Here is a 23,234-nt window from a genome sequence, read left to right as displayed (position 1 = left end):
GCAAACTGACCATATCCGACCATATTGACCACTCCCGTCGCAAACAGACCATATCTGACCATATTGACCAATCCCATCGCAAACTGACCATTTTGAGCCATATTGACCACTCCCATCGCAAACTAACCATTTTGAGCCATATTGACCACTCCCATCGCAAACTGACCATTTTGGACCATATTGACCACTCCCATCGCAAACTGACCATATCTGACCAATCTCATCCCAAACTGACCATTTTGAGCAATATTGACCACTCAAATCGCAAACTGACCATTTCTGACCATATTAGCCAATCCCATCGCAAACTGACAATTTTGAGCCATATTGACCAATCCCATCGCATACTGACCATATCAAACCATATTGACCACTCCCATCGCAAACTGACCATTTTGGACATATTGACCACTCCCATAGCAAACTGACCATTTTTTGCCATATTTACTACTCCTGATTGGTCATTTTACCCAATTTCACTTTGAATGACCACTTTTACACATGTTTGACATGGGCATTACAAAAGTTAAAATTTCTAAATTTTGGTGCCCATGAACTTAGCATATAAAATCCCATAAGGAATATCCAGCTCGACCAAAGTCAAAATTTCGAGAGGTCATAAAACTTGACCTTTTGACTCAAAAATCCGACCGGCTGATACCTTCCTGGGGCATGGTCTAAAGGTTGCCATAACGTTTTCTCGGATCCCCGACTTACAGTCCAAGACCTTCCCTTGTAAGCTTCATAATTATTATAAGGTAAAGAATTCCTATTAAAGTAAAATCAATTAATGGAAAATTACATTTAATATTAAACTGTAAAAACTGCTTAAACCTGTTATGAAAACCCAATAGTGGAAATCTGAAAACAAAAAAAAAAGTTATTTTTCCACTCAATCTTCCTCAGAGCTACACCCCCTTTGCGTCACCATTGAAACCTAGATAGGTAGCGGCTAAAGCAGACGCTATTAGTTTTTCCTCATCGTTATTCGTAAATTTGATTTCATAAATAATTATACATACATTATAATTTAATTTCTTCATCGTTGGCTTATATTTTGATAAGTTTATTTAAGAAAAATCGTTCTTATGACTTTTTAATTTGTCTGTAGTAGACGCTAGATCTTAGGCGCTACCTCGGAGAAGATAGCGTCGATACGCCACCTAAGGACTCGTTTCGGTCGCGAATTCTTCTATCGTTGTAATTATGTTGAATCATTCCAATAATGTTTCTTACGAAAATAAGGTGATCCAATGACCAAATATACATCCAAACATATCCATATTGAAAACAATTCGGTTTGAATCAAATAATTTTGATCAAATTGGAATAATTGGATCAAATATGGCCCATTTTGATTTGCAAGGTTGGATCAAAGTCGAATTTGTATCCACCCGATTTTCGATACCTTTTTGGAATCAAATAGTAACAATCGGCTAGGATAAAACCCAAGGCGCCACCTTCGGCCCAAGTTATCAAGCGACTTTTAATGCCCCTATTTTAGATGGCCGGGTTTTACCACGTATGGGTTCCAATCCTAAATTTTCCTTTTTTTCGTGAAACTTCTTTTTCTTATTTACTTCCTGGTGAAGCGCGTCCCAGCCCTGCCATTCGAACTGGCCGTTACAGATGCTTCGAGATGGGGCGCAGTTCCCGAGCGTGATTACGGCAATGGACTCGCTGAAAATGTCAATGAAAAAGAGCCGTGCAGAGTGAGTGGTGTCCCGTAATCCCTCAGCATTACAAAAAGAAGGGGCAAGGAGAGGGAGCTAAGTTATTATCGTCGCGGTCCCCTCGCTGACCCCGCGGAAGTATAAAGATTCAACAGTTGGGGGGCCCTGGTGGCCCTGGTAGCGGGGCGAACGTCGTCCTGATTAATTTCCCCTCCGCCTCTGGCATCCCAAAGGCATTAATGCTGGAGATGGAATTGATAATCTGGTAAAGAGGGCCCGTTAAACGTTACCATGGACGAAATCAATTTACGTTCTCTCCAGAGAAACCGCTCCGCACAGTCATTGCCCGGAAAATGTTTCAAACGCTCTCTGCCATTTTACGACGTTAAGTGATAATGTCTCTCTCGATAGCTTTTATTTCCGAAACAGGTGGGTCTATCATTCGGCCGATCGGTATCTTAACTAACTCTTCAAAAACAGAATTGATTCCTACTTGAAAATTGACGTGATTAATTTTTGTGAGATCAGTGATGTAGGCTCTACAAAAAACACCTAACAATGTTTGTTATGAATCGATAACCTACCAAAACCAATTTTATTAAATACTGCGCTTCAAGGTAAATCGTCAGAATATTCTTCTATCAAGGTACATAACATGAATAATTCTTATTTTTGAACTAATTTATTGATTGATATATTTATTGATTTATTTATTTATTGATATATTGACATATTGATGTATTGATTAATTGATTAATTGATTAATTGATTGATTTATTCATTCATTTATTCGTTTATTCATTCATTCGCTTATTCGTTTATTCGTTTATGCCTTTATTCGTTTATTCGCTTATTCCCTTATTCGTTTAAGCGTGTATGCGTTTATTCGATTATTCGTTCATGCGTTTATTCGTTTATGTGCTTATTTGTTTATTCGTTTATGCGTTTATTCGCTTATTCGTTTTTTCGTTTATACGTGTATTCGTTTATATTCGTTTATGCGTTTATTCGCTTATTCGTTCATTCGTTTATTCATTCATTTATTTATTTTTTAAGTATGTTTATTTAGAAACCTTGAAAGCGGTACATTTCTTTTGGCTTACACCTGGAGGATAAGTAGGTAGCAGTCCTATTTACATTTTTTGTCGCGTAGTTTCCAGAACAATATTGACAACAATTTCACTATTTCCCTTTAGTTTGCAAATACCAGAGACAATGTGACTTTCAAATTGCGGTCTCATTCCTTTTGTACAATTCCAATTCAGCTAGAATACACAAAAAAGCTTTCGATTAAAATAATTTTTTAAACTTTCATTAACATTTAATACATTCATTTTCAGTTGATAGGTATAAAAATTGCGAGTTTGGCGATGCTTCTTACGATTAAGCATAATTTAAAATATTTTGTTTTGACAGGGTGATAAAACTAACAAAATTTGTTGTAATTTAAAATCGGGATTAAAATTATCAATAAACTTTTCGACTTTGATGAGAAAGTTTTGAGTGACGTCGCATCTAAAATATATATGTGTTACACTACCTTTATCATTCCAACATAAAGGACAGATCTCTATATCATTTAGACCAAAACGGTTTTTGACCTGAAATAGGTGTTATTATATTCACCATTAACATTCGCCAAAGAACATATTGCAATAATAATTTTGCACATATAATCGTAGTTTCGTTTTCGTTGAAAATATTTAAAATTCTGTTTCTTAAATTTTCTGACATCTAAGATATATAATTATGAAATTGCTCTTTTTCAACTGTTTCGATAATTTAACTTTAAATGTCGAATGTAAACTTTATAGAGCTAAAATGTATGGCAAATGTCGTCTGCAATTTTTCCCACCTTATCGTTTCCCAATTAGCTTTTTCAGTTTTCGTAGAGCCACCTAGCGACCAACGCGAAAAGTTCTTAAACTGACGTATTTGCGTCTGCTAAGAAAGCGATTTCCTTTTAAAATACGAAAATCTAGCTGTTTATGAGCTCTCGCGTTGGACGCTTTACTTATATTTAAAAGGCTAATTTTTGGACCGATAAGTTTCCTAGAAATTGTACGTTTCTATATTTTTGTCTTGTGCTTTAATGGTCTAATTATACTTCTGAACTTTACTAATTTTCGTTCTGCCGAAAGCTTAACGTATTTGTGACTGAATTGGCTGGACAATAAACTAAACGGCTTTACCAGAGGTTGATGTAATATCTCTTACAAGAGAAGTATCTATTTAGTCTATCGAACGCAGGATCGAAGGAGATTATAATAGGAGCTTTTTTTGGAGATTGGCGATAGCACTTATATGACTATATTGATCTACGCGACGACAAATAGAGATCATTTATGGTCAAAAGTACGCAAACTTTAAAGTTAATCTTATTATTTTAGGGGACATGAGCATATTTCTGCTCAGATTTTGATAAAAGTATAATTGTGTACAAGCGTGCAAAGTTAGATTATTTCTGCTAAGATTTTGATAAGAATGTAATTGTGCGCAAGCGTGCAAAGTTACATTATTTCTGATTTGATTTTGATAAGAGTGCATTTGGGCATAAGCGTGCAAAGTCAAATTATTTTTGCTTAGATTTTGATAAGAGTGTAATTGTACACAAGCGTGCAAATTAAGATTATTCCTGCTAAGATTTTGATAAAAGTGTAATTGTGCACAAGCGTGCAAAGTTAGGTTATTGCTGCTTAGATTTTGATAACAATGTAATTGTGCACAAGCGTGCAAAGTTAGATTATTTCTGCTTAGATTTTGATAAGAATGTAATTGTGCACAAGCGTGCAAAGTTAGATTATTTCTGCTTAGATTTTGATAAGAATGTAATTGTGCACAAGCGTGCAAAGTTAGATTATTTGTGCTTAGATTTTGATAAGAGTGTAATTGTGCGCAAGCGTGCAAAGTTAGATTATTTGTGCTTAGATTTTGATAAGAGTGTAATTGTGCGCAAGCGTGCAAAGTTAGATTATTTGTGCTTAGATTTTTATAAGAGTGTAATTGTGCGCAAGCGTGCAAAGTTAGATTATTTGTGCTTAGATTTTTATAAGAGTGTAATTGTGCGCAAGCGTGCAAAGTTAGATTATTTCTGCTTAGATTTTGATACGAGTGTAATTGTGCGCAAGCGTGCAAAGTTAGATTATTTGTGCTTAGATTTTGATAAGAGTGTAATTGTGCGCAAGCGTGCAAAGTTAGATTATTTGTGCTTAGATTTTGATAAGAGTGTAATTGTGCGCAAGCGTGCAAAGTTAGATTATTTCTGTTTAGATTTTGATAAGAGTGTAATTGTGCGCAAGCGTGCAAAGTTAGATTATTTGTGCTTAGATTTTGATAAGAGTGTAATTGTGCGCAAGCGTGCAAAGTTAGATTATTTGTGCTTAGATTTTGATAAGAGTGTAATTGTGCGCAAGCGTGCAAAGTTAGATTATTTCTGTTTAGATTTTGATAAAAGTGTAATTGTGCACAAGCGTGCAAAGTTAGGTTATTTCTGCTTAGATTTTGATAACAATGTAATTGTGCACAAGCGTGCAAAGTTAGATTATTTCTGCTTAGATTTTGATAAGAATGTAATTGTGCACAAGCGTGCAAAGTTAGATTATTTCTGCTTAGATTTTGATAAGAATGTAATTGGGCACAAGCGTGCAAAGTTAGATTATTTGTGCTTAGATTTTGATAGGAGTGTAATTGTGCGCAAGCGTGCAAAGTTAGATTATTTGTGCTTAGATTTTGATAAGAGTGTAATTGTGCGCAAGCGTGCAAAGTTAGATTATTTGTGCTTAGATTTTTATAAGAGTTTAATTGTGCGCAAGCGTGCAAAGTTAGATTATTTCTGCTTAGATTTTGATACGGGTGTAATTGTGCACAAGCGTGCAAAGTTAGATTATTTGTGCTTAGATTTTGATAAGAGTGTAATTGTGCGCAAGCGTGCAAAGTTAGATTATTTCTGCTTAGATTTTGATACGAGTGTAATTGTGCACAAGCGTGCAAAGTTAGATTATTTGTGCTTAGATTTTGATAACAGTGTAATTGTGCGCAAGCGTGCAAAGTTAGATTATTTCTGTTTAGATTTTGATAAGAGTGTAATTGTGCGCAAGCGTGCAAAGTTAAATTATTTCTGCTTAGATTTTGATACGAGTGTAATTGTGCACAAGCGTGCAAAGTTAGATTATTTGTGCTTAGATTTTGATAAGATTGTAATTGTGCGCAAGCGTGCAAAGTTATATTATTTCTGATTTGATTTTGATAAGAGTGTAATTGTACACAAGCGTGCAAATTAAGATTATTTCTGCTTAGATTTTGATAAAAGTATAATTATTAAGCGTGCATAGTTAGATTATTTCTGCATAGATTTTTATACTAGTTGTTTATTACAACAATAATGAATGCTTATTAAACGAAAGTGTCTGATAGTTTAAACACTTGAGCAGAAATTTGACGAGCGAGAAGCATTCTCAATATGGTATTTTATTGGTCCCGTTGAGTGTGAAATGGAACCGTGAAAGAGAGGAACCAGGAGCCGCTTCGATACCTAATAGTTGTTTCCAGCGAACAGTTTACGCGCTTGACTTTATGCTGATGTAATTTTGTCGTATCTGTAATCTTCTGGGACGGCAGCGGAGTCCCTTCTGGGAATAGGTCGACGGAGGGAGAACGATTTACGAAAGACAAACTCGACGAATTTTCGGTCTCGTGGGCTCTCGTCTCATTGCCGCGTTACAGTTCACACACTTTTGTTCGCCTCTCCGACGCTCGTTCTGGGTGGCTTTCGCAGAACGCCACGATCACCACCGCTACCACCAGCAAAGGAAGGGGGCGGAATGGGCGCAGCCGGGGAAAAAGCGCCCGTCTCTCGGGTATTGGGCGGCGTTGCGCTTTTTAGCAAGGCACCGTCGTGCGACCGGAAAGCAAACAGACGAGTCCCCCTTCGATGATAAACAGAGTTGATTGCATTACAGAGATATATATTAATATAAAAAATATTGTATCTCAAGTTCTTTGTTTGAACAGTCCTATTGCATTCCCTGCCTTTATTGAAAGAGTAAAGACAAATGTATCGACCAGTTCCGCAGGTAGATACGAACGGCGGAAAATGAACTCACCCGGTGCGTTTCAGGGGCCAACGAAGATCATTTCATATGTTGTAACGAGCTAAATCAGTATAATTCTACCGTATCTTATATGGCTTGGTTAAGCGTCAAAGTTCTCTTTGGTTTGTTTTATAGGAAATCACTGTTACATGAGATAACAACCTACGCTGGAAATGTAATCCGTAATTAGATGAAATGATCGCTCTGAATAATATTAGATTAGAGTTGGGTTAAATATATCGTTCAAAATTAATATGACCTAAAATCAATAAAAAAACGGTAACAAAATAAGGATTTGGCATAAAAATATTACAATATTTTAATTTCAAATTCAAAGATACATATTGACCTAACTATCTCGACTAAATTAATGGCATATTTTTGTCAGAAAAATATGGCAACCCAATTTTAAAAGAATATTGATTGGACAGAAAGCTTTATATTTTTCTATATACCTTAACACGATGATTTTTGCTGCGAGTTCGAGAGCAAAGTCCGTAAGCCGTGAAGTCGTTGTTGCTGCTTGGAAGCTATTCGCCACCGAAAACTACAGCTGCGCCACCTAGTCACACTGCCTAGAACTATATTTGGGTGATACGGGTAATGGCGTTATGCGAAAATGCGCGTTTTATAACATCAATTAAAACATTTTACCAGAAATTTACTAACGATTTTAGCTTTTTTTTTAAAGCGTGTTCTAATGTTTTGTATTAACAAAGGTGTATATACGACATTTATTTATTAATTTTGAACTGTCAATAGGTATTGAATTCGTAAATATAAGTATAAATATTCGAGTTTAATAACACTATGAGTAGGCCTTGGAGAATTCATACAAGGGATCAGTTTGAAAGCTAGTTTTAAAGGTATGTAGGAAATTTATTATTATCTTCACATTAGAACAAGCCCAGATTGTTCTAATTTCATAGACTAGTAGCTTCAGCATTTTGTATAATGTATAATGTATTTTAAATAATTTTATTTGGTATATTAGTGAATCGCTCCATGCTTGAAATTTTTAAGTATATTGGAGAGTAGTCTACTCTTGATCCATAGAATAAGGTGTGCGGATGCTTAAAACAAAAGTTAAAATTTGAAGTTGGTGATGGAAAACACAGCATTGAAAGGTCCATTGTTCATGCAATAGTGGGTAAATATATTTTTTATTAAAACCCAATTCTTTAATGTAACCTGTTTTATTTATTATTCTAGAAATTCAGGCTTTTGCAAACATGCAGTAAATTGCTGGTCTATTTTATATATAAAGATACTGAGAGCTATCCCAACTTTCTGACTTTAGAAGTGGGGTAAAATGAAGGAAAAGAACTAACTGTGCCTTTGGTATTGTACGGTAATAAAATGGTTAGAGTTGCGAGGGTTAAATTTGCCTGGCTCAAAAAGGTTTATGTACTCTTATTTGGTCACTTAGTTAGTCTCAAAAATTTATTTCTAGCTTTTAGTCGGGATGAAATATTTGTGGAGAGTCCATTTGTAGCAAAGATAATATCAATTGAAGAGGCAGTGGCACAAAATAACTAAGTTGGAAAGGAAGGAATCTACTGGATAACGACTGTAGAGGCTACTATGGAAAAATTCAGCTAGGCCTTTTCATTTTTTTGTCTATTCTCTCAAGGGCTATTTTTAATTGATATTAAGAGAGACTGACAATATTTGAAGAAAACGTTGTCCAAATATATAATTTTTATTTTAGATTTTAGTTAAAGAAAAGTTATAATTAAATTTACACTTCTAGTCAAGGAAAGTTATATTTTTAATATGTTAAATTAGTTCCTATTTTAAATTTTGGCCAATTAGTATTTGTAGATAACAAATGAACTGAACTATTTATGTTATGAATTTTCTACTCAAAGCCATGTTAACTAAAATGGCAAAAACAAATGTATTATAGAATTAATTCAAAGTTAAAAGCAATTAAATTCATTGAAGAAACCACTTAATTAGAAATTACAATAGAAGTTAATAAAATGTTAAGATACGCAAAAAAGTACTAAAAATAAAAACCATTTGAATTTACAGTATTATTTTTAATCATATTGGGATCTGCGGCAATAGCTCGAAATGTTATTAATCAACTCGAAAACTCATACCGAACCATCAGGGTGGCAAAGATAAATATGCCCTTTTAACGCATAATTTTGTGGGCCTCAATGTAATATTTTCCAGCGATAATGACAATCGAACGGCTTGACCTAAAATTAATTTAATTCATTAGCATTTCCTTATTTTGCAGTATATAATAAAACAGATCACCTTTAAAACGATTCACAAAACGTAGGGTCCTCTGTTTTCATTTAGTTACATTGGATTTGTAATAAGTCTACATGGTAAATTATTGCTTGGAATGGCACTGCATTTCATGCGTCTCTTGAATTATCTTCATCTAAATGACAGTTATTATCATATATATTTAATAATATTAACTTTAAAATCAGTAATAACAAGTAAAATTTGTGTCTCACCATCTCTTTCTAAAAAGTCTTTATCTTTAAAATGGGCGCTGCAAATCTGTGCCCACTAACTAGGCATCTTCCCTGATTTTATATTAGTTAACCACACATTAAAAAGATTTTTGCATTTCGGAAAATTGTGAAACGATAATTCCAACGTTCTTTTCTCACCATTTACTCGAATTGTAATATTTTTAAGGGCAGTATTACTACAGAAAGGTACTTCGCAATTTATGCCACCTCTGCGCCTACAATCCGCCATATTAATCGTTTGTTTTGATCAACAAAGTACGCAGACAAACCAAGCTGCAGGGGTAGCGACTGTGGCGCCGCCTATACCCGTTTCGCTAGCGAATAGTTTAATAAGAGAGCATAAATAAAACAACATCAGACGACTAACGCCATCTGCTAACCCGTGAATGAAGTTTCGATGATTTTTATTAATGTTTAAAATCCAACCATTTTAATAGTCTCGGGTAAAATTGATTGCTCATATACATACATTTATAATAAACTGTCATTGCGTAATATACTGTAACGTCATTGTTAGGTTGTAGCTAATCTGTATACTTTATAATAAAGAAGATAACATTATCTTGTGTGATATCGACACGAAAGTATATTGTCATAACAAAGTAGTCTTTCAAAAGGCGATAAGTATTAATTCTAAAAAACAAATTTTTCGAAAAACCGGTTAAAAATAATCGTTATTTAACTTATAATAAATAATACAAACTTTTTTTCTGCAGCGATAAGGCAGTGGCGCCACCTACCTCAACTTGCGAGAAACGCAAATACTTCACCTCTCCAAGCCCATGCTAGATTGCTTTTTTCCTACTACCCGTCTCTCGCTAGGTTATGTAATTCTAGAGCCATCCGCAATCCATCTTTGGCACTAGGAGTAGGGGCGTTCAGGGAATGCGCGAGGTATTTAGGCTTTAATTAATTGTGGGTGGAGTACTTATTTAATTTTTTAAAATTAATTATCATTTTATAAAAAAAAATATCTTCTATCGTTTAATTAAAAACAAATTTATAGTGACGCTCGTGCCTTAAAGCATTGCCACTTGTAATATGAAAAGGCCCCTGTTATTATAGATGGCCATGAATCTATCCGATTCTTCGAAAAAAAGCGACTTTAGTGGAGAGTGTGGTGCCATCTATTAATGGCAAAGGAAGCTAAAATTTAAGATAGTGAAATGATAACGTCATCAGAGAGCAATTGTACAGTATTATATTTAGACCACTTTTACTTTATTTAGTGGAGTTCAACCTAAATTATACATCCCATGTAAAAAATATTGTTTAAAATTATTGTAATTTATGTTATTGACCAATTTACAAACGATTCAATCAACGCGAGGGGTAAGTACCCGCCTTTTGGGGAAAAATGAAGCTTAACTATCTTGCTTTTATAACTACGATAACGACCTCTCTTTGATAAAAGAGCTACTTCAAGTCGAGCCAACACTTGCTTTAAAATACCGATTGTTTTCCAATTAAATAAGTCAAATGTCTTTAATAGCGTTTTCCATTTGATTGCTCAAGATTCGCTCTGAATCTGTCTCTGACGTCATAGATCTCGCCCCAATCGACTAGAGTAAAACCGCAAATGGAACATTCCATGAACATATTCCCACGCTTTGTTGTTTTTCATCTGCTAGTAATTTGAATTTTCGCGTCTCGGTCTGCCATTTTGCCAAAAATCTAAAAGGAACACGCGAAAATTTGCTCCGATCTCGATCCGTTGATCTGTCGAAATCGGCAGATCGGTTTTGGGCGATCTCGGAGCACCCGAGAGCGCGAAATGGAACACGCGAAAATTGATCGGAGCAGATCCGAGCAAGCTAATAGAACATAAAATGTTGATCAGAGCGATCTAGAGTGCTCGAGAGCAGACAAATGGAAAACGCTATTAGTTGTGCAAAATAATATTTTAAATCAATTGTTTTAATTATTATTTATTCCTATTACAAATTGAAAAACAATTTTAATATTCTACTCTAAGTTCCATAAGATTGAATTTCGTTGTCACGCGTATCTCAGTTCATTTCTCTGGGATTCAGAATTCTGTAATATCGGCTGTTGTTCTCTTTCCCCAAATACTGAAGTCCTCTGCTACAATGAAGAGCACAACGAAGCCTACCCTTAAGCTTCTTCTTGTCTTGTAAATCACATTTGCCTGAAATAAACATACTTAAATACCTATAACTTTAAATAATCCGTGATCAAACCCCAAAAAGGACCGTTCTCATTCAATAGCGTATCGACGATTTCGGTTCAGGGGGAGCAGGCACACAATTGAAAAAAATTAAAAACCCAAAAAAATAATTGTACATACAACAATACGTTTCGGAGGGGGGACACGTACCCACTGCGCTAACCCCTTCCCCCCTCGCCACGCCACTGTTCCCAATACTTAAGAAAAGTCAGTCTGTTTAGACAAGAATCTCAACTTCTCCGTAACAAGCGTAGTCTGCTCCTGATAGGGGAAACGGAATAAATAGAGATGGGAAATTCACAGTGCCTCGTCGCGACTTCTAACGACCACTAGTGGTAATAATATGATTTTATCACTTATATTAAAAAATATGTTTTCTTTTCTTAGACGTTTTCAAGAGCATATTTGAGCTATGAAAAATGCGACGAATTGAGAATAATACAAGAAAGTTTTAATTATATTATAAAAATTAGTTTTAACGTTGCGTTTGAAAACCTGAATGCCCTGAAATTGATGGAAATGATATGGTTTTCATTCGGCGGCATAGGTACAAGTCTAGTTTTGTATTAAATTATAGATAGATGGCAGATAGATTTGCAAATAGAAAAGGTATCACCTAATTTAGTTAAATATTATTTGGATTTCTATTCTGCATCTTCTTTAGATATTTTTATTAACATTTTGGAATAATTTTTACTCGGACTAATCTAAAGATGGCGCTACACAATATTATGGCTTTACCGGCTTCTATTTAAAACGACGCCTGACGCGTGCACGCTTGATGTACCGTGTTAATGAGAACGCGCCACGATTGATTAAAAAGAAAGGCCCCTAGTGTTGTGTAGCGCCATCTTCAGTGTAGTCGGAGTAAAAGTCACCCTCAATGATTTTCGTTCATCCTATTTACCTGATTATTTTTATCATCAACGTAAAATGAGTGAGTTTTCGTACTCATAACTACGTCTTAAAATTCCGACCAAAGCTTCACTGTTTAACACTAAAAAGGGGAAAAGCACTTGAGCAGACAGCTGCAAGGGCGTATCCAGGATTTTATTTCAGGGGGGATTTTGAAGGAAAATTTCAAGGGGGGGGGGTGCTGACGGAATTTTCACTGATTTTTATTAGGCACCCCCCCCCCCCCAGTCATCAGCATTTCGGGAAGGGGTTTGAACCCCAAACCCCCCCCCCCCCACTTAAATACGCCCTTGGACGGCTGTATAATGACTCTACGAACCTACAACTACTAGAAATCGTGGCTTCTTTTCTTAAAAATATTAGTTCCACAAGATTTTGCCCCGAGTTTCTATCGCAATACCCCCTGAATAGCATAACTGAAATTACAAAAAGCACTATTTTAACCGTAACACCATGACTGGAATATTTAAATTAAAGAATTAAAAAAAATATTCAAACAGCTTTTCCCTATGTACAGTTTATCTCAATTGTGGATAATTTTATACCAGTTAAGACTTCATTTACTCAAATACTCGACTTGATTATGAAATTACCCTAATTAGATACCCTCCCAAGTAGCAAAAAGTGATTGTAGACCATTGGACCGAAATCCCATTCGTCCGAATATACCATTCAACCGAATTCCAATCGACCGAAAACCGCGTTTTGCGCGGTTATCATTCAAAATACCGTTAGTGATACATATTTATATATCGTAGGTTACGTGACGATAGTATATCTAATTTGGACTAAACTATGTCTTAAATATTAATTATTTCGTACCGACGTGTATTTTTAGACCTTTTTCCCTTGAAATTTGATATTTTCCGGGTTTAATTTTGGGAAATAACCTTGATAAGACCCGACGTTAAATAGTTGCCTACCATATCTAACCTAACCCAACCCAACCTAACCTAACCCAACCTAACCTAACCCAACCTAACCCAACCTGAACTAACCTAACCTAACCAAACCCAACCTAACCCAACCTAACCCAACGAGAACTAACCTACCCGAAGTGAAAACGAACCAGATTTAAATTTCCCAATCAACTGAATCCCGCCATGTTGGGCTATAAACGAAAATACCTTTCGGTTCAATGAGATTCGGTCAAACGGGATTCGGTCCAATAGTATACAACCGCAAAAAGTCGATAATTTTACGTTTAGAAACCATTTGTTTATAACGACTTTTTTGACTTTGACAATACGTCAACCATCACCTCAAAAACAGTTATTTAAACGTTTCACAAAAACGTTTTATTAACGATCATCGGAAAATCACTAGTCTAAAATAGGCTTTATTTGCATTATATGTGCGCAGTAAGCAGTTCCCGGTTTCATTTTGCTGACCTCAACAGTACTAATGATAGTTCAAGGATTCTGTAAAGAACGATGAGCAGCGTGCCGTAAAACCTATCACGGAAAAAAGGCGTTAGCCTCTTGGCGAATAATTAGGTATGACTTGTTCTTCTCCATTAAGGACAAATCCCATAACCTGCGAGCACAGTGATTGGACAGTCTATCGCCGCAACGTTTCACCTTTCGCAACTCATCCTTCTATAAAGAACTCTTCTATACAGGGTTGTTTCAAAAGGTGATGCAAAAATTTGAAATAGTTGTGGGGGGTGAGTTGAGAAAAAGGCCTATTTTTCCCCAATTTTCCTACGATGAGTTAAAAGAGCGTCAGAGCTTCAAAGTGTGGCCTCCTAGCCCCTGAACGTAGTCTGCAACAAGCTCGAAAAAAAGCAGCAGGGAAATGCGAACATTAAGGTTTGAGTTCGTGTGAAAGGTAAAAAATTATTTTTAAACAAATCGAGGTAACCAGCGTAAAAAAGTAAACCGCGATTTCTCATCCTTTTCAATCTGCAACAATGGAGTTCATTTCGCGTATGGACTAGCGGATCGCAATGCTTTGGCTGCTCAACGTCTCTACTAGAAAAGGTACCCGAACCGGCGCATCCCCGTCTCACGGACTTTTACCAATGCCTACTTCCAGGGGCTAGTAGGCCACACTTTGAAGCTCTCTATCGCTCTTTTAACTCATCGTAGGAAAATGGGGAAAAACAGGCATATTTCTCAACTCTTTAAAATATTTGCATAACCTTTTGAAACACTCTGTATGTACTCACTAGTCAATATGGTAGGGTCCTACCTTTAAACTTGGCCCATTCGTTGGCCAAAACTACATCCGTATCGTAGTCTTTGAGAAGATTTGAGCCATGCAACCACGAAATACGAAAAACGCTCGTATTTTTATCAACCCATTCAAGGCCACTGATATTTCTCCAAAGCAACATCGTGTAAATCCAGTCAACAATCGTTATTTTGTGCCTTCTGCATCTCATTTTTGCCATTTTAAAACCTTTATAAAAAACGGTAAAGTGATTCGTTAGAAAATTCCTCAAGAATCCAAATTATCTACATGGAATAATTTCGAGCGCATTTAAGGGTCACGTAAGTGGGCGGGCATAGAGTGGCGGGAAATGTTGGTATGACAAAATTATATAATCTCTTTGCACAACGTCTAGTTATTTTCACCTCTGAGGAAGGGTACATTATGGTATTTTACCCGAATATTCGAAAAGAAACTACCTACATACTAAAAAATGTCACAGTGTTACCTCGACGGATTGGTTTTATCTTTTTCTGTCTGAAGATATTCTACGCCATAAATTTATAATATATTAGCTCCCTATAAGTTCAAATCGTGCTCTGCGTTAAGAGCGATTTCTGCCAAGATATCGAAGTCGCCATCTGATCGAAGTACTAGCTTGTCTGTGAAATCCTAACGCGAAAAAAACTTTGACAATACCTGTTCTTAATGAAATTAATAAAATATTCTACCAAAATGTTGACGCGTTAGTTGTTTCGTTTAAATTTCCACCAAATTAAGGATTTAGCCAGCCATCAAAGCCATCGCCACCCATGTAACAAAAAACAATTTTCTTATATATATCGTTTTGTAAAAAACCTATAAAGTTATCAATTGTTAAAAATACAAATACATTTTTTAACGATTGATACATTTTTAGGTTTTTTACGATACGATATATATCAGAAAATTGGTTTCGTTCTAATTAGTTAGACAAAGACACGCGGGTCGAAAACTCACGACAGTTTTTGCCTTGATAAATAATAATCTATGTGAGTTATCCATTTAACTTTTACTCCTACAATTTCACCATGAAAAAACGTTCATACCTAAGAGGGACGTTTAATTTTTCGTATACAGAGTGTCATCATTTGATCGGCTCAGGAATTTTTCTCAAAATTTATACTTTCTAGAAATTTGAAATATTCAGTATGTACGCTCTCGGAGGAGATCGTTATTTTTTGTAAATTTCAGAAATATCATGAAATGTTTCAAGACTTTAGAAGTGTTAGGTTTTGAACGCTACGTGGTAGTACCAGCGTGTTTGTTTTTCATGACCAATTATTTCAGTGACGAAATGTCAGATTTCCACCAGACCAATTCCATTTAAGGTTTTCGAGTATGCTCTACAACTCGCTTATTGAAACTTTTCGTCTACCACGTAGCGTTCAAAAACTAACATTTCTAAAACCGTGAAACATTTCACGATTTTTCTGAAATTTACAAATAATAACGATCTCCCCCGAGAGAGTACATACTGAAAATTTCTATATGTCCGTTTCATTGTATTATTTGTATGGATTATTTTTGTATTTTCAACACATTTTATTTTTAATTATTAAAGTAACAAACTATGTACTTTTCAACAAATATGAGAATCGGTAGGAAACTAGGAATAAGCTAAACATTGTTGAAAATTTTGAAACCAAATGAGATTTAAAAAGATTCTATATTGATTTCAACCCAAATTTTTAATATAATTTTGGTTTAATAAAACAACCCATTAAAAATTAACAAATTTAAAAAAGTAACTAATGTTGAGTTGTTATTAACCCAAATTTGGGTTGCAGTGATATAACCCAACTCTTCATTTTTAAGAGTGAATGTAATCTGTTTTGTGAATAGCTCTCAGTAAAACGTTTGCATGTGAAGAATAGGAAGTGTCACACTTATGTAACAATATTATGCACATGATGGTTCTTATTAACCAAATATACTTGATACATCTACATGTACATGCGAGTGTAATTAATCTCCCTGTTCTCAAAACTATAAGAACAGTTCCCAATTTGACTGGTTATGGACTACGTTAAATTCACAAATTTAGCTACCAAAAGCTAAATCTGTCATATCCACAATGACATTGAATATTTAAATAAATCCAGCCTGAAAGAATAATGTACAATTTCTTTGTGGTAGTCCAATCCCAGGTTCCCAAGAATGACAATGTTGAAACAATCCGTGAGCATCGTGATCGAATTTTCTCCGGCATGAGAATGGGGAAGTGAAAACGTCACTGGCGTGAGCTTCAATCGCGTCGGAAGATGATGGTCTTAGGGAACCATGCAATGATTTGATTTTTCATTGAGGAAAGACTTTATTCCTCGAAAACGAGGGCTCTTGGGATGAGCAACACCACAAATAGCCTCAATATAATCCTTTTCCCGAACTATAGATATATACCTTCCTGGAACGACCATAAATCCATAATTGTTTTTCACCTAAACATTCAGTTGCCCATCTTCCACGTGCTAATTTTAAATTAGGTTCTAATGCCTAGTAGGAGCTCTTGGCCTAGTCGTCAAAGCGAACGTTTGCCCTGCCGATAAAAATTAGTTTTTCACTTTACAAATGGCGTTTATAAACTGACTTCGCGCGGGGTCAAATAGGTCAATACCAGTTTTAAATTGAAAGTTGCGCGCTCAATCCAAAGGCTCTTTATACAACAGGACAAAGACTCAACTAGTAACATGAAAATTTAAATGTAGTAGTTTTAAAATATTACAATAGGTGGAAAAATATTTACTTATTAGACAACTAGCGTTGATCGATTGTAACGTTCTGTGATAATAATTCCCAGCAGGTAAAAGTGAGACATATTGGAGAGACGAGTACAAATTGTTCTATAACCGAATTAATAAATAGTTTAGTTAAATGAGAGAAGGATTGATGTCCCACTATTAATAATGGTATTTGGTTGAAACAAGTAACTTAGCAGGCTCCCTATGATTTCTCAAAATATGCTAGGATAAATCAAAAATATATGACTTTAAATAAGTATATAAAATACTTGAATTTTTTCGTAGTTAGAGTAATAAACGAAAGATATTTTTAATCTAGAATGCGGTGGCCGTAAATGGATACTTATCTCGGAAGATATATATAATATGCTTCTGGTTTTACCATTTTCTGTGTTATGTGTGGTAACCTTATAAGCATGTTAGTCTCATGTACAGATGATGTACTATTTCTTTCAAAAAGATATATTGTTTTTCACATCAATAACTGTAATAACGAGCAGTTGGAACTGCATTTTTATATTCTTCAACAAGTTTCAATATCTTTTAGGGATTACACCATAAGAATTAAAACAAAACGTTTTGATGAAAAAAAATCTGTTATTCACCGTTCCCAAGGTTTGACACTCGAGAAAGCAGTTACGGACATTGGGCCTAACTAATTTGCCCTCGGAGTGACGTACGTTGCCGTTTCGCGAGTTAAAACTTCAGATGGGATTAGATTTGACCTGGGTTTTAATGTTGCGCGCCTTTTAAAAATCAAAAATAAAAGCAGGTTAGCTGCCAAAAAACAAAAATTTGAGTAATTTAAACTCCTTTTGGACACTACAACATAAACCAAGTTTCGTGTTAAGCGACGTACAACAAACGCGATACAAAAATACTTTCCGTATCTATTGTTTTCTTTATTTTGTTACCTAATAAAAAAGCTAGAAATTATTTTCACCGATTTCACTCCTCTGATTGCGTATGTCTCTAATTTACATAAACCAGTGCATTTGCAGCTCGTTCCACTCAAGTCTTTGTTGAAAATACCGTTTCTGGTTTTTGCAACGTCCAAGTATAGTGTATAATATTGTTACATTAATAAGACACTTCCTAATCTTCACATGCAAAGGTTTTACTGATAGCTATTCACAAGACAGATTGCATAACGGGCTTCGCCGCCATTTTGGGTCCGTTTGCGAATTCTTCACACGTAACCTTTGACAACGCCTCGCTAGGGGGAGATTTTCTTCTAGTGATGACGTGACTCCGTTACTAGCTCTCAGTAAAATATTCTCCAAAGTGACAAACTTATGGAACAATATTATAGACTTATGGAACAATATTATAGACTTATGGTATTACCGAACTGATTTTCAAAGCTATATTGCGACATCTACGTTTGGTCCTCAGCACAGAGCCAGGGCCGGACTTAAAGATCCTGGGCCCATAGGCAGATAAGGAGTCTGGGCTCCCTTTTCATGCGCTTCATTTACTCTTGTACGTGGAACTAGGCTGTGCCTGAATTTCCCTGATTCAGCGTAGAAGTCTGAGCTCTACGGTTATATTACTTAATAAAAGCTCTTAACAATCGTCGACTAAATATGCGATAATTATGCAACATTGCGATTTAAGGCTGCGTCCGTAAATTGCCAGGCAGAACTTTTGGTAATTTTAAAACAAAATCTTCTACCTAGGAATTTCTCCAATATAAATTACGATTGATATTATAGATTTTTGCCTTCGAATACAGTAATTACAGTCACTGGAGGGCCTCTTCCAAGGATGGGCCCCTAGGCCACGGCCTAGGTTGGCCTAGGTGGAAATACGGCACTGCACAGAGCCCCCTAGTGTCTAAATATGCCAAAGGCGAAATATACTACTACCAAGGACACGACTGTATAGTGAAAGTCCAAGTTGGAGCATTAAAACAATAGAAAGTGTCATACTTTTTATTATTCTTTTACTTATGATAATATTTAATGGAGTAAAATATAATATTTAAAATCTCATAAAAATTGCTATTCAAAACGATGTATTGATGGAAAGAGTTCTAAAATGAAGCTACTGTGACTTACTGTTCTCCGTCGCAAGACGTTCTTAAGAGATGATTGTCGAGGATGAGCTTTCGTATTAAATAGTAGCGTACGGACAATCGCGCATTGTTTCAACAAATAAGAAATCGTTCCTTTATCTTTTAACCGAAACTGGCTGATAGGTAGAATTTTCTTACAGTCGTTCAGTGAAAAGCAAACAAACTGATCATTCACTTGACTTCGTAAAATAAGGTGTGGAGAAATTTCGCAATATGTTTTTAGCTCTCTACATGTACGTATATGAAGTGTTTTCGATGCAATGTGGAGTCCAGATGGTAGTTAATGATATAAATATGGCCGTAATAAAGCGAGAGGTAATCTCGAAAATTTAGTGTATTTGATATTTACTATGGTTTTTCCGTTGAACATTATTCGAAATAATTTTAATGGCTTAACAAAAATAACATGATACAATTTTCAAATTGCGATCCAAGATACATCCAGTTTGAATCAATTTCAGTTTGGATCAAATAATTTTGATTGAGTCGGAATAGAGGTGAAATTCACACACTGTAATTCAAAAGTGACATAATTACCAAAAGTGTGTCAATCGGACCTATTTCTGAATGAATGTTAAGAGAGAAATACGAGTTGGGAGGGGAGAAGGGAACTTTACGGAAGGAAGTTAAAACCAACAAATAACGCCTCGTAATGAGGAACGGAGGAACTAAGTAGCACTGGTCAAAGTTAGTGTATTTTTCCATTTTTCGTCGTTCTGTAAAGACGCTATCGCCATCTACCTACGATATAATACCATAGACTAAAAAATGATCCAGAAAGGCGACAATAAGTTGTCTTTAATGTGGTCGATCTCGAGTCGAGTATTCATTAAACCTTTAGCATACGAAAGTACAGGGATTGTCACACTTTTGGTTATTATGTCACTTTTGCTGTAATTGGATACAAATCGATTTTTGATATGCCCAATTTTTCGATATAATTTAAAAATCCAGTTTGAAAAAGTATTTTGGCCGATTTGCGAATTTCAAAGAGGTCTACACTTTTTAAAGATTGAAAACCAGTATTTAGCCCAAATACAATCGTTTGTAACAGAACACAGCTTAAAATGTAAATATTACCTAATAAATCCCGTAAGTTTTATTTATTTTAAATAATTATAAATGATAAACATAAATAACGAACAAATCTACCTTTAATTAATGCGAAACATACCGATTTCGTTAATAACCAACGTAACGTGAAAGCGCAGATAAGAACTTTTTAAACTGTGTTAATAGTTAGTGTAGGGAGCTGTTGGCTCGCGTGGCATGCAGGGCTTGCCAACACCCTCCTACGCATTGTAACCCGGCCACCTGAATTAAAGGCTTCAAAAGTCGCTTGATGACTTGGGCCTAAGGTGGTGCTGATTATTTAACAATAGCCTCCTGAAAAATAAGGATTTCTTATATAGGGTAAATACAAGTTCCCCTCTTAAGCATAAGCTAAGGAAAATTCCATATTTTAAATAAGTATTATATCAAATTTATTCACGCACAAACGTGATCACGTGGCCTATACGCTATCTCTTAATGTTTTTAGGAGGCGTTCCTTTTTTGCGTACCTCGATGTCGCGGGACGAGGCTTAGCAACGGCGCGCTAAAATGGCTTAACGCTAAGGTTAAATATACATTAACTTTGAAAACAGCTTTCGTTATTTTTTCAATTAATTGCAAGAAAATAAATAACACTAAGACAGAAGTAAGCTTTTATCATATATTTCAAATCGTTTAATTTATATTAACTACACTATTACTTTATTCATAATAAACAAATACCTTTTAACTGAGTAATAATAATAATTAATTAATAGGATATATATTTGAGTATCAAGAAAATGAATAACAGGCATATGAAAAGTTTTCAAAGTCAGAAAATCATTGTGAATATATTTATATGTATTTTTTTAAGTATTAAGTATTTTGTATCTAAACAAAAAATTGCCTTTAAAATTAGCTATAATTAATTAAATAATATACTTATTCAGTTAGCAGCTAAATATAAAAAATTTAAAATTTCCAAATTGGTCAACAAATAGAAAAAAAAGGATAATTCTTTATTCTTAACACCTTTAATGATAATGGAGGTATTTGTATTAATTACGGAAAACTCATGAGGCGATTTGGATTTAATTAAAATTTATTTAACAAAATGAAAATTAAAAACAAACATTTTAAAAACGTGATGTTAGGATCAACGTCCGACACTACGTTTCGGGTCCTACAAGATCCTTTGTCAAATCACTTCACAGGCCCGTACACGGGGGGGGGGGGCGCCAGGGGATGCTCAGCACCCCCGAATGAGTACTTGAGCATCCCCAATCTGACTGACCGAAAAAAAAATCGATTGCTCAATTACCGAAAGATATGATCTAAAATATTTGTATATTAATCAAAAAGGAAAATTATTTTACTAGAGAGTTAGTAACAGTAAATATTTGAAACCATTTTACTAATGTTCATGAAAATTGCTTTCGCGCGTCTCACTGCACCAGAAAAACTTTTCAATTGTAGAAATATTGAACCAGCTGATCAAAGATGTTTCGACGGATATTTTAGGGCTACAACCGGAATAGTATATTTACTAATTTCATAGGTGGGGAGATAAAAATTACTCAAGGTATTGGCACCCCCAAAATGAATTTGAGCGCCCCCGAGTTTTGGCGGCTGTGTACGGGCCTGTCGCCTCATGAGTTTTCCGTAATTAATACAAATACCTTTATTACTACACCATGACAAAAATCAGTAACTCTATACTTTTAATGATAACTTTTACCCTGACATAAACTTGAGGAATAGTTTTGCTTTTTACTAGCGGCAATGTTTCTTAAGGGTCAGGGTGAAATTCTTAATTTCAAGTATAAGGATAGTAAATTTATGTATCTATTTGAGGTAAATAATAGAATTATCTCCAGTAATTCGCTCCAGTAAAAAATATTAACCTCCAGTAAAATAAAACAATTAATTTTAAGTATTTCATTGGAAGTAAAAATATTTTTGACTAATAAAACGATATGCGTCAAGTAAAATTAATCGAAAAATAATCAGTACTTTCTATTACGTACCAGTAAAAACAATAAATAAGTCACATTTATATTATATGAATTTTGAAATATTATTATATTTTGGAAAATACAATGAAAATAAATTTCACAATTTTAGAACGTTATTGCAAAATAAAATTCATTTTCCTTTGGATTGATTAGCGTAGAGGGGTTTTTCACAAATTACGTACATTTCAGCTCATGCGAAAAGTGGCACATTTAATGAAACTCCGTTTTTTTGGGCTTTCACCATTTTTTATATATTTCTATTAAATAATACAATTAAAGGAAAAGTCCAGGTTCGGTAAAACTTGGATCTATTTGAAAGATCATTTTTAAATATACTCAAAATATCAGTCGTAAAATTGTATCTTTTTTTAATGACGATAAATTAATTTTTAAACGAGCGAAATTTACCGCCAAGCGAGCTGCCATTTTCTTTCGCCTTCCCTCCGCAGACCGCACGTGGAGCAAGCGCGCGCGGGTAACAGAGCGCTGCTAAAGCCTGTTATAGCGCGAACAGCGTGTGATTAAAGTCCTAAAACGTCACCCCGAACAGAATATCAATTTACTGGAAGGAATTTCAAAAACTGAATGGTAATAAATTTACCGATATTATATTAATTTTAGTGAAATTTTATAAATTTTAGTGAAATTTTATAAATTTTAGTGAAATTTTATAAATTTTAGTGAAATTTTATAAATTTTAGTGAAATTTTATAAATTTTAGTGAAATTTTATAAATTTTAGTGAAATTTTATAAATTTTAGTGAAATTTTATAAATTTTAGTGAAATTTTATAAATTTTAGTGAAA

General features: G+C 34.8%; 1 protein-coding gene and 1 long non-coding RNA gene across 2 annotated transcripts; one reads left to right on the top strand and one right to left on the bottom strand.

Annotated features, from left to right (window-relative positions):
- The first annotated feature begins 7,303 nt into the window (after positions 1-7,303).
- LOC149945670 (uncharacterized) lies at positions 7,304-8,732 on the top strand. The gene is made up of 3 exons (XR_016480926.1): positions 7,304-7,629; positions 7,758-7,913; positions 7,976-8,732. It is a non-coding gene; the product is annotated as an uncharacterized LOC149945670 (long non-coding RNA).
- A 2,475-nt stretch (positions 8,733-11,207) lies between these two features.
- On the bottom strand, positions 11,208-19,403 carry LOC149945669 (interferon regulatory factor 2-like). Its single transcript, XM_090175912.1, has 3 exons — positions 19,362-19,403; positions 14,561-14,770; positions 11,208-11,413 (listed from the first exon to the last, which is right to left on the bottom strand). Exons 2-3 carry the CDS (start codon positions 14,760-14,762, stop codon positions 11,274-11,276), a joined length of 342 nt encoding a protein of 113 aa, XP_090032038.1. The 5' UTR covers positions 14,763-14,770; positions 19,362-19,403; the 3' UTR covers positions 11,208-11,273.
- Between the last annotated feature and the right edge of the window lie 3,831 nt (positions 19,404-23,234).

Source organism: Leiobunum rupestre, chromosome 5, assembly GCF_980474605.1.
Source record: "Leiobunum rupestre chromosome 5, qqLeiRupe1.1.hap1, whole genome shotgun sequence".
NCBI classification, from domain to species: domain Eukaryota; kingdom Metazoa; phylum Arthropoda; class Arachnida; order Opiliones; family Sclerosomatidae; genus Leiobunum; species Leiobunum rupestre.
The sequence above is the reverse complement of the archived record's forward strand: the minus strand, read 5'-3'. Positions and strand labels throughout refer to the sequence as shown.